The sequence below is a fragment of the Austrofundulus limnaeus genome, unplaced genomic scaffold (assembly GCF_001266775.1).
Source record: "Austrofundulus limnaeus strain Quisiro unplaced genomic scaffold, Austrofundulus_limnaeus-1.0 Scaffold317, whole genome shotgun sequence".
In the NCBI taxonomy this organism is placed as follows: domain Eukaryota; kingdom Metazoa; phylum Chordata; class Actinopteri; order Cyprinodontiformes; family Rivulidae; genus Austrofundulus; species Austrofundulus limnaeus.
This window is the reverse complement of record NW_013952719.1, coordinates 141040-153756: the sequence shown is the minus strand read 5'-3', so window position 1 is coordinate 153756 and position 12717 is coordinate 141040. Positions and strand designations below refer to the sequence as shown.

At 40.4% G+C, this 12717-nt stretch overlaps 1 protein-coding gene across 1 annotated transcript in view; it reads right to left on the bottom strand.

The window, feature by feature from the left end:
- The window catches only part of tenm1 (teneurin transmembrane protein 1), a gene marked incomplete at its 5' end in the record, with an annotated part of 152539 nt that overhangs the window by 132131 nt on the left and 7691 nt on the right, over positions 1–12717 (bottom strand). Inside the window, 4 exon segments of the mRNA XM_014022069.1 lie at positions 721–1006; positions 2468–2729; positions 4814–4933; positions 6189–6423. Of these exon segments, the coding sequence (XP_013877523.1) occupies positions 721–1006; positions 2468–2729; positions 4814–4933; positions 6189–6423 (903 nt within the window).

Genomic DNA, 12717 nt, shown 5'->3' with positions numbered 1-12717 from the left:
CATTAGCACCTCTAGTAATATATTTACTAAGAAAAATGATGACGCGTTCAATACTTATTTTACCTGATGTAATTAAAATTAATTGAATTACATAAATAAACACAGACAATAAAATCAACAGCATTGTGCACATCCATTATATTATTAATCTGTTTTGTTCCCCTTAACTTTTTTCACTATAATTCTACGATATATGACATAACTATGTTTTGTCTTACTTACTTACTTACTTACTTACTTACTTACATATTTATTTATTTATTTATTTATTGTTTTCACCTATAGCATTTATAGTGCATACATTTATGAAGGGTCATGAAAACATACAAATAGTTCCAAACTATTTCAGTCAAACTACTGTACATCTCAGAGCAGGAAGCAATGATTAATCTGTTTAATTATTTTAAATTTTTTTAAAAAAATCAAAGCTTCTTTTAATTATAAACATTTTTCTTGATTGAATTATTAAGTCAATATTACTGAGTTTAGTTATTTTTCAGCTCTATGTCGGGTGTTTTAGTATTAGTTAAGCTCTTATATTTTTCTGGATTAATGTGTGCCTTCAGCCACAGATGACAGAAAAATGAAGAGGTAGAAATGTTTCTAAGTAAATTCTAAAGGTGCAAAAGCGCATCGCCACTCTGCAGACACCATCTGTTTCTTTTATTTTCTGTAATAAAGATAAAGCTTACTTATCATGACATCACATATTCCACCCACCGGTTGCATGTGTGAGTCCCCACACCTCCTGGCCATAAACATCCGTCTTGTTCCAGACCAGCTTGTGGACCAGACCGGGCCCAGCAGGATACCACCGCTGGTATAACCTCCCTTGGACAGACGCGCGGACGTGCACCTTGGACAGGTCGCCCAGGGGGGAAACGGGGGACGACGAGGACGGGGGAGTGAGGAGGATGCGCAGCAGAGCGAAGTAGCCTGCGGCACGGGTGCTCAAGTAGTTCAGCTTCACAAAAGCTCCCGGGATGGAAACTTCTTCCTGGATCGCCTGGGGAGAGCGAAGACGGAGAGCCGAGTGAGAAATATGGGCGACGAAAAAAAGGAGCGTGAATTTGAAATGAGAGACGGGGAGATTAATATAATAGATAAAGGTGTTTCATCATGACTTTTTCATTTATAAAATGAGCTGCTGTAATAAGAGTTATTGGCAGTTTTATGGAAAAGAAGCTGCAGACGGGAACTCTGCAGCAAGTAAGCAAAGAAAATTCAGGTTTTTCAAACTTTTTTTTTTGTAAAACTGATTTTAAACTGTGTCTCCAAAACCTTCTGTTGGTGCGGTATAAAAGAAATTATGTTTTATAAAAATATAGAAAGTGTATTATTACATCCTAAAACAAAAATACGGGCAAATAAAATTTATGTCCACAATAACGACTGAGACGTAACAAGCTGCTTTATTTTCAGCAGTACAGCATTTCCGTTGACTTAACCTCCTAAAACTTTTTCTTTTGAAAAGTCTGATTCAATTCACGAGTACAACAAAAAGGAACACTAACTGCTTTTATTTTTATCTTTTATTTTTTTCATGGCTGCCTCTTTATCCTGAGGTGTTGTTTATTGATGGGATAAAGTGTTCCTTAATTTGTTTCCCTTGTTTCTTCTTACAAATCTCATTTGATTCTTTTATATTAGATAGAAATTCAAAGAACTTAAAAAAGGTGATGGTGGAAGAGAATGGAAAAACAAGAAAATCAATTTCTTCTGTCAATGCAATGACAGCCCATGGCACACGACAAGCATCTCTGTATTGCATGTTTCAAGCTAGAGGTTTAGGTTTGTTCAGTTTAATAAGAATTTAAAAAGTAAAAAAAAAAACTGGAGTTTCACTTTAGAGCATAAACAGACTGACCTCCACGGTTGACTTTCAGACACCTGATTTGCCTCTGTTGTGGGGAACAATATGTAGCACATGCTAGCATTTTTTTCATTTGCATGATGCAAATCTGGCTTGAGCAAAATTTGCAAAAACCCTGTGAGACCAGGCGGGTTTGCTGCTCAGCTGTTACAAATCACATCCAAGAGTTATTTTTACTGATTGTCTTCTATGTACAGCRCAACAATGGCCGAGATATCCTGCGTCACTACGTTTTGTTTCACAGTGAAACTCCCACACAAAATRGTAGATTAAATACCATGAAATGTCAGTTCATCTCCTTTCAAAAGGTGATATTGAATTGTCTTTGGGAGACGATGATGAACCACCACTCTAAATCAGGTGAGATTTAGAGTGAAAGGTCCTGATTAATACTGAAAGCAATGATATGAAAATATATTTATACATGCAAATTCCCCCWAGGATGCATTGCAATAACTTTAATATTAATTTGTGTTTGATTTACTTATTAGACGTGGTGGAAAACTGTATTTAGCGAAGGACCAACATCACACTACCTGCAGAGTTTCACACWTCTTTTGTTTTTGTTTTATAACAAATACAAGTGAGCTGTACCTGTAGCTCGGGCACAGCTGGTCCCTTTTCTGTACATGACCCGGTGTATCTGGGAAGAGGGTAAGGCAGAACCAGCGGATATGGGCTCAGAACACTTCTGATGTCACACTTAGAAGGTTGCGCTTCCTCTTTGGTCATGGTCACCTGATCCAGAACCAGGAAGTTGTTGTTTGGCGTCCATATGGTGCGTGTTTGGGARAGGAAGGGCGGCCGCTGGAACATGAGGGTCACAGACATTGCACCGAATGTCACCAAGTCAAAACTAGGAATAAAAGAGAGCAGGGCAAAGTAAGCTTATGAAAAGAACCACAAATGGAAATAAATTTACTAACAACAACAACAACAACAACAAAAAAGTTAAGTACCCAGACAGAGTGGAAGTGTGGATTTACTGTTGGTCATGTGTCCAGCCCAGTACTGGCCCACACAAAAATACTAAAACTCGGCCCACATACCACAAAGAATGACAACACTTTGGTGGCCCAGATGTGGTTTGCCAGAGGGGGTCCATGCTTGAGCCAGCACCACATACACCAAACCACAACTTGGTCAACTGTGACAAACCGGCAGATTAGAGCCGCTGCTCCTCTACGTCGAGAGGAGCCAGTTGAGGTGGCTCGGGCATCTGTTTAGGATGCCTCCTGGACACCTCCCTGGTGAGGTGTTCCGGGCATGTCCCACTGCGAGGAGGCCTAGAGGAAGACCCAGGACACTCTGGAGGGGCTATGTTTCTCGGATGGCCTGGGAACACCTTGGGATTGCCCGGACGAGCTGACCCAAGTGGCTGGGGAGAGGGAAGTCTGGGTCTCTCTGCTCAGGCTGCTGCCCCCGTGACCCGACCCCAGATAAGCAGAAGAAAACAGATGGATGTGCCATCATTGCCAGACGCGGTCCACATCCTGTTGACAAGCCACTTGCCATGGCAGCAGTCAACAAGCAGTGCCAAATTGAAACCAGATCTGGCCCACGCCTGTCTCTGCTATGTGGGTTCATTTAAGCTGATCCCACATATTTCCCAGTAATAAAGTATTGCAGGACCCAGAATGCCAAAGRACAACTTTAATTTGATGCAGGCAGTTTATAGACACACATTCATGTGTGGACAGGGAGTAGCTTGGTGAATGAAAGACTGAACAAGAGTGTCGTCTCAGGAGGAATAAGACGTGTGGACACAGGATGTCACTGACATAGCGCTGTCCCATCAGGATCCCCTAAATCACCTACCAGACCCTATGGCTCCCCACATCATGATGCTGGGAGTACATGCAGTTTTTTTCTGTACACATGTAGTTTCATGTCATCTCCCCTCTACACTGCCATGCCTTTAAACAATGGTTGTCAGTGGTAATGTAGAGTCAAGATTTATCCCAGCTACACATCATCAGTCCATTCCTCTCAGTTACAGTTCCATTTTCAGTGACTGTGGCTGAGTGGTTAAAACAGTTGTCTTCCACTGAAAGAGTTGGGGGTCCGATTCTACCACTATTCAGYCATATGTTCAAGTGTCGCTGGGCAAGACATTGAATCCCCGCTGCCTCTGATGTCAGTGTATGAATGTAATGTAAAGCACTGATTAGTCTCTATAGAAGAATTTATCCATATTAGTTTGGTAATATAGTGAGTGCTGTCTGAATGGGTAAATGAGGCCACATATTATAATGTAAAGCACTTGAAATATCCTGGTTGGATAGAAAGACACTATACAAGTACAGTCCATTTACCATTTCAAACAGTCTTCTCAGCTTTGGTGTTAATGCTAATCTCTGCATGAAATAGTGAACCCTTAGTCTTAATGATGCCACTCATTGAGACACATTGCAGGATGATGCGTGGTGTTTTAAAAAGTCAGATGGAAAGCACATATGTCAAAAGGTTCTGTGATACCTGAGGCAGAATGTGTTTATTCCCTCTGGGTGTGGTCTGTTTTGGGTGACCGAAACCTTGACAGCTTCAGTGGGAATGCTCAAGTACCCATTGGTAGCAACACAAAGCCACTGTGACATCTGCACTGTTTAAATGCCAACAATTACACAATACAACCACCTGGTGTCTTGTAAAGTCACAACGTGACCACCGTTAAACTCTGTTCCGGCAGTGTTGTGTCTATGAGGCTTTGACTGAATGTCAGAAGCTCCAGTAACCTCCTGATAACTCTGTCACTCCACTTWTGCCCTCTGGTTCCCCTTCTAGATGTGCCAGCTCTTTACACATTAAGTAATTTACATACCCATCACTGCTCTGCTTGTGAACCAAATTACATCCAAATCGAACCATTCCTTCTGGGTGTTTACCCCCCTTTTTTTTGGTCAGTGAGTGTGATTGTGTATTTTCCTCTTTGCTTTCTACCTTCCATCCTGCCTGCTGATTGTGTACCCAAACTCAGGATGCTGTGGGAAGGTGATGTTGACTCCAACCAGAGGAGAGCCATCCTGCAGTACAACTCTACCTCGAATCACAGCCACCCGACTGTCAAAACAAAGAGAGGCAGTTGAAAGATAAAACAAAAAGGGAGGATAAACAGATAGAGATGACAGGTTCACAATGCCGGAGAACATAATCATTGTTTGAAGAAAGCAGCATATTGTCATGCACCAGCCAAATGACCTTGTACGTGTGTAAAAAAAGAAAGAAAAAGCTGCTGCATTTATTCTGCTCAGAACAATTCCCTTCTTTAGCACAAAGAAATCTGCCAGAGATTGCCAGGACACAGACCATAAATATAGCCCCATCCACAGTAAAACCTCTCAACACCTTGTCATATAAAAACAAAACTTTAATGTCTGCTCAGTATTACCTGAGACAGTGCCACTTGCGTGRGGAAAAAAATACCAGTTAATCTAAAATAGCTGGTTCACTGGTCAAATGAAGACAGAATCAGACACGTGAGCCACACACACACATATATATACATGCACGTGCTGCGCAAACACATGCACAGTCATTGAAGGGGTAATATCTATTACTCCAGAAAATGGCTAAATGAAGAATGGTGAGGTTTCTGCGGGTGACTGCATTGCCCCGTTTGTTACTCCCATCCTGAAAGCTGCCATCGATTTATCCTCTAAAAGAAAAAAATAAATAAAACAACCAAAAAAAAAAAAAATAAGCCACATAATTAATTTATTTGTTTATTCTACAAGAAAAACGAGAGGGGGGGGAGGGATGCACTTTGCCATTTTTCACAGAAGCATCACCTCTTGTTTCCCTGACCAAACCCTTTCTGGGTCATCGCAATGCAAGCGAGGTGCATTTCGGCTGCTGGATGGCGGCGAGAGGGCTCTAAAAAATTTACAGAGACACCTTCGTGATGCGTGTAACGGAATGACGCGTTAAGCATTCATATGTAGCAAACAAAAAACTTTGTCGTCGTATTCTGACAATGATACAATGACACGGGGGGCTTCATTGCCTGAGTCTCCAGGGTAACACAGATCACTGAGATGTATGCAAAGGCGTGTGAACACATGAAAAGCCTCATTCACAAGCAAACACACACACGCAGACACATATTCTTTAAACAAACAATGGGAGAGTGAACGGTTTCCTTATTGTTACAGATGCTACAATTCATGCCTTTCAGTGCAATAAGACAACTCAAGGACAGACACGGAGGAAAACAAATACATAAAAGGGTTCTCTTGCACGCACACACACACACACACACACACACACACACACACACACACACAGCTGCACACACAAAGAGAAAACAAGTGCATACCTGGTATCAAAGGGCACGTCTCCAGGGAGAGTGTGTGTGGCCGACTTGCCAAGTAGAAAGCGTATGCGGCGGTAGAAGCTGTGTGTGTGTGTGCTGATGAACGCGGACGGCATGGAGGGGGACTGCGGGCTCTGCTGCAGCAGGGCCAGCGGGTCGGCGGAACCGTGACACAGGGGGTCGGAGCCACAGCTCAGCTGCTCGCAACAGTCTGGATCTACGCAGTCTGTCAAACCATCTGGAAAAAAAAGGGGAAAAAAACACACCGATATTTATGTATAATGTATACACTGCTGACCAGTAACTCAACGGGAGCTGTGAAATCTGACTAACAAGCCGCACATTAATCACGATTATTACAGTGGAGCTCATTATGGGTCATCGGCTGGCAATTACAGCTTTTTTAATGCTATAAATATGCCTTGAATCAGCTGCGGTACTTGAACACGATCCATAAAAGTCTGGCGTAAACAATGGAGGCGCAGACACAAACCGAGGTGGACAGGTAATAGGAGCTGGGCTGGCATTCATGTTTCCTATTCCGAGCCCATTTCTGAAAAAGGCAGGAAACAGTGCTGACATTTAAATGCACCTGACCACAGAGCAGAGAGCTAAAGGGCAACAATATTCTATTATAACCTCGTCCTACAAAGATAGCACACTACAATGGGTAATTTCCATGAGAGTCACTGTTTGATCTCAAAGGCGAGCAAGTAATTGAATTTTAAATATCATTGTCATTAAATGAATACACAAGATTGTAGTTTATTAACTAAATTTGATTATGCAAAAGGTGGAGCATTTAAAAACAGTTTGCACATTTTACTTTAATATGTGTATACATGTGATGTCACTGCCTTTAAGTGCAGAGTAAACCTTTAAGTGAAGCTTAATGCATATTTTCTCTTTTCACATCTAGGTGGAATAAATGAGTCTCTTCAAAGTTCCTCTTTACACTGATTACTAGAGATAGCATCTTTCCATCTCTGCCTATCTTTGACTCTTTCAAGAGAGGGCTATGAGAGCTGAAAGTATAGCTGCCAATTAGAGGAGAGGAGAGGACTGAATTGTGTGGTAGAAAAATATGGTATTTGAAGAGCTGCACACACAATGTGGGAGCCGGGGGAGAGAGAGAGGTCTAAATAATCTCAATGACACTTTGTCAGAGAGTTGCTTTCTTTTTGTTTGGCCTAATCAGAATGAAACTGAACAGTTGATAGATTCAGATATTTCAAGTAGTTTACAAAAATTCAAACACCGTTCTACTGCAAATGATTAATATGCATTATTTCTGATTTTGTTTCTATCCATCTTTTCTACAGCTCTGGTTTTACTTTACAAGACGTAAGACATTGCATGCCGCTGACATGGTTATGAGAGTCTTTTCTGCATGAACAAGTATAACTGTGGTGAAGTCCTGGTGAGCCCTCTGAATGCAGCGCACTTCAAGGGCAAACAGGAACTACACAGCAAAAGCCCGGTTGGCAAAAAGGATGTTCGTTTTTAGCTAATGATGGAGGAATTGTAGGAGGAAGATCTTTTTATTATTWTTTTTTTTCTGTTTAGCGATCTCCATTGTTTCTGACTGATGTGAGAATGTGTCCTTATGTGGCCTGGAGCGATTCTCTCAGATACAACAGCCACAGTCACAAAGTCAGTTGTGTCTACGGGCTGTCTCCTTCAGGGACAAATGTCCGATCTCCTTCCACGAGTTCTTTGACCACGTTTATGAGTTTTATTTGACTTTCTTTATAGGTTTGCTGAAACAGTTGTAAAGATGGCTGTATTCTTTAACAGCCTTGGCCAGCAGCTCTTTTGTGAAGCAGAACGAAGAACAGCGTGGTTCAGCCACTTTTCTGCATAAACATGCTGACCAATGGGACCAATCACACAATACTTGGTGCAATGCACAGGACAAGACGAGGATACAGTGTCTCGGCCAAGGACACTTTTGCACACTGCAGGTGCAGTCTGCCTGATTTGTTTCTTTAAACAATCCCTCATTTCCTGCCACTGTTCCATGCAGCCCAGCTCTGCGTAGCTTCTAGTGGTCCCATAGATAGACACTCTTATCTCTGCAAAAGACCTGCCCAGCTCCATCGGGGTTATCTTTGGCCTCTTGGTTGATTCTGTGATTAATGACCTCCTTGCCCAGTTTCAGTTTTGGTGGATGACCCTCACCTAGCAGGCAGGCTTGTGGTGGGGTTGTTTTCAAAATCCATTTTCCAATAATGGATTTAATGCTGGGATGTTATGGGTTTGGGATATTTTTTATAAGCCAACCTTGATATGTACTCCACTACAACTACACTACAACTTTGTCTCAGATATGTATTCTTTCATCTTCAAATTGTGACTTGCTTGGTGGGATCCCACACTACTGAAGACCCTTTCATTCTATAATGTTTTTGGCAACTTATGCTAATCTATGAACATTTTGTCCAACCCTAAAGATGTTTTTGCTGAAGATGGAATAAAATATCTACTGGAAGCCTCTTTTGAACATATACATACTGTAAGTAAAAAGTGCAACAAATAAATAATCTACGTATGTTAGTAATTTAGACACAAGAAAAGTTTTGCATTTCAAATACATTTGTCAACAACTCATTTGACACATATTATTCACAGGTGAATGTTAATTAACTATTTATATGGCTTCTGGGGAATGACTGGGAGTTCACAGCAAACAAATATTATGGTGCACACAACGTTTTTCAGTTTTAAACAGTGGTTTTATAACGTTTTAAATTAAAACATTTTTTTTTCATATTTAACTTCATTAATCTACAGTATTTATGCAGGTCCATTGTTTAAAGTTAAATTGAAAATCCATTTAATTTACAGGTTGCAAGGCAACAAAACAGAAAAAAAAAACAAGTCAGGTGAATACTTTTGCAGCCAGTTATACACATTCATTTTTAAATAATTGTAATTTTTGCATGTTTTCTCTGCTTGCCATTACAGTTTAAGCATTATGTTTTCAATGCAGTAAAACAGACACTTGATGATTTTTGTATCTCTTCACATTAACATTTGCACCTTCCACGAGTAAAATATACCTGAAAATTCCACCTGTCAGTGCAAATATATTATCATGCAGCACCAGTATATTTCAGAACATTGAGTTGTATTTTACAATACCTTTCTGCTTACTGTGTCTTAAGTATTTAAAGCCTCTTGTTTGGCTTCCATCTGCTCTCCATTTAAACATCTGCTTTACCCTCTCATTCACAGAGACAACATGTATATTTCAGCTGAGATCAACACATGTTTATGAAATGGGGTAGACCTGCTATTTTGTATTGCACTTGTGTACAATAAGGTGACTCACGGAAGAAAATAAAAAAAATAATGCAGCTGAGCTGGAAGCATCCTGTTTTCTGCTCCCAGTATGGATTGAGCTACATTTGAGCCTGATCTTATTCCAAGTTCTGACAGGATTATATAAACAGATCCTGGCCAGCTAGTACCAACTAAAAATTTATGACCAAAAAAAAAAACCTTAAATGCTCTGTAGGAATTTGCATTATTCAATGATAAAGAAAGAGAAAAAATACAGAGCTTCAACATCAATGTAAAATTGATGCAGCAGTGTGAACCCATGGGGTCATTATTCCTCTCACTTTCCTGCCATTTCATGTTTAAATATCATCCGTCTGAGTTTCTGAATACCAACTTCTGCTCTGCAGAAAGTGGCCTTCATTTTTGCCATTTGCAAATCTGTTGATAAACAGTGTTCACGATGGTGTTTATGAACGGTGATCATGTGTAAAGCTTGGAACAGCATTTGTTATGAATTATTTCAGGCCTGTCTGAGTTCCTTCAGAACCACAGAAGATGTTACCTTGCTCTCGCTTTAAGATGTTTTTTGAGGGTATAAAAAGTTCACGTAAAACAACGGTTCAGCTCAGTTTTAGAGTCAAGGTTTGTCCCAAGAAGAATAAAGAAAATGCTTAAATCTAATTTTATAAACTATTTTTAAAATCAAAGCAAATGCTGAGTTGAGTAACATCTCACAATGTAAAATTAATAAAATGCATAAATGGTAAAATTTCACAGCTCTTTCATTCATGAGTGACAATTTTAACATTTGTGGCAGCTTATTTAACAGCTTAGGGTGTCAAAGGGTGTTTCAGTTCATGGAAATTATGACCCAATTGATTTCTCATGCATCCACCCAGGTCCCTCTTGCTGTGAGACATCAGGGCTAACCACTGAGCCATCGTGTCCTACATCTGCCATGAATCACTGGGAACTTGATCATTTTAAACAGACAGCAGATCTTTAACTTCCTTTGTTTCATAAATCAGCAGTTCTTGCTTTTTTATTCCTGTGGAGAGCTTTAGATTGTCCCGACATGGCAGTTAGCAACTTAAAAAAACATGTTAAACTAGATGAGAGTAATGATGGCGTGTGACAAGTATGTTCTTTGCCTGGTGGCACACAACAGATCTCGATACCAGAACTGTCCCAGATCAGTATGATACATTTAACATTTCATCTCCATTTTGAACTATTAGTAGACTATATGATAGACAAATGCCTGTTATGTCTGGATTGAGGTTTGGGTGATATCTTAACCACATCTTCAATCACATGATAAGACTTCTTAGACACAATCATCTATTTTCTAAGTCCAGTTGCTCACTAAGGCTATGATCACACTGCTGGGTTACCAGATTTAAACTGCATGACTCTTGGTTAAAACRTTATATTACACAAGCATTCATAATGCATTGCATTGAAAAACATCAGATATGTAGCACATATTGAAAAGGCCTGGAGACATTCACATGGGTTTTCACTTTACTCACGAGTTTCAGGTCTTACCCTTGTGTCAYGGGAACTTTTAACATGGTCCAAATATTTGCACTGATTTTTTTTGTGTCAGAACAATTACAAAGACATCACAGGCCTCTGAAACCATTCTCATTTTAATTTCATTGGTCATAACGTTTTGGAAATGTGTTCCAGTTTTGGGAGGGTTTGAGAACCTATAAAACTAAGAATAAACTGCAATCAAGTTGAGATATTATTTAGACATTGGCCAACAATTTGCAATAAAAAGATTGCATGTCATTTGCAGAATTGTCACATTGCGTTGGCATTTTGTAAGCATGCAACTATGTTTAAGTTCTAAATGAGTGTGATTCTATGTGAATCTTTGCATTTCTTTATTTAAATCCTGCGTCCCCAACTAGTCAGTCCCAGCCTAGTCAGCTCCAGACCAAACTTCCCCATCGCTTCTCGTCACTCTCATTCATTCGAAACTTGCTCATTTCATACAGAGCCAATTCACAACTAAAGTCATCTCTAGGTGCTATCCAATTCAAATCCAATTTCATCAAATTCATTCCGACACAGTTCAACTGGATCCAATTACAATCCATTCTGTCATCCTTCTGTTTTGTTCTGAACCTTCATCCTTTATCCTTATTACCTTCACTTTCTRATTCTTCTCCACGACTTTCCCTCCTGGTCTCTACTTTACTTTTTGCCCAAAAATGTTCTGAAGAGGTGCTCTAAGTTGGTCMGGTCATTTAAACCAGCTGAGATTGAACACCCCCCACCCCAACCTGTTGTTCCTAACCGTCAAATCTTAGACTCATCTGATGAGCCTCATCCATCAAATCCATYCATAACTCCATCCCTTCTTTGTCTCTGATTAAACCACTAATCTCACATTGTTAAGGTCTGCTCCTTTCTACTCAGTGACATTTAGTGCAGAAATGTCAGTTAAGACAGTGACACAGCGTATGATTGTGCAACTGAATGAACACGTATTACAATGGAAAGAGCACCAAGAGAAAAACAAAAGAACACAACCCATTACCACAACAAAGAAAAGGTAATGAACGGCGCCAGCCCTCCTGACACAGCAAAAACGCACACTAGGAACTGTTTCTGATACTCGGCTCCTGTTTTACAGTCCAAAAGGCATGTTCTCTTGCATGCCTCTATGGTTGTAATCCGGAAGAAAGGCCCGTGACTCATGTTTTAGCAGCCATCAACACTCGCACTTTTAGAGTGCTGGCTGAGTCAGTCACGCAGCTTTGGTAAACAATGTGGGGGTGGGGGTGGGGGGTTTACTTTGTAGCTATCAGAAGCCTGCACCAACAGAAAACTGTGTCTGTGGCTTCCTGCTGCTGCTGATCCAAACACCTCTTCACTAAAGTATATGGAACCACACACACACACACACACACACACACACACACACACACACACACACACATAAACCCAACAAGCTTTCCCTGCAAACAAAAGGCAACACTACCTTGTTTGCAGAGATGGATTACAGCTCCACCTTAACAGTCACATCTGTAATAGATATTTGATRGAGTTTCCAAAAGAATGGGGCAAAGTTGAAAGCRATGTAATATTGTGTTAAATGAAGATCGGTCGTGTCACGGAGAAGCACAGTAGATGGGACGGAAATGGTCTGGAAATAATTGTAATACCACAGTACATGGCTAAGAGACACACAACCCCTCTGAGACACTTGAGAACCAAAAGACCTGAATATATA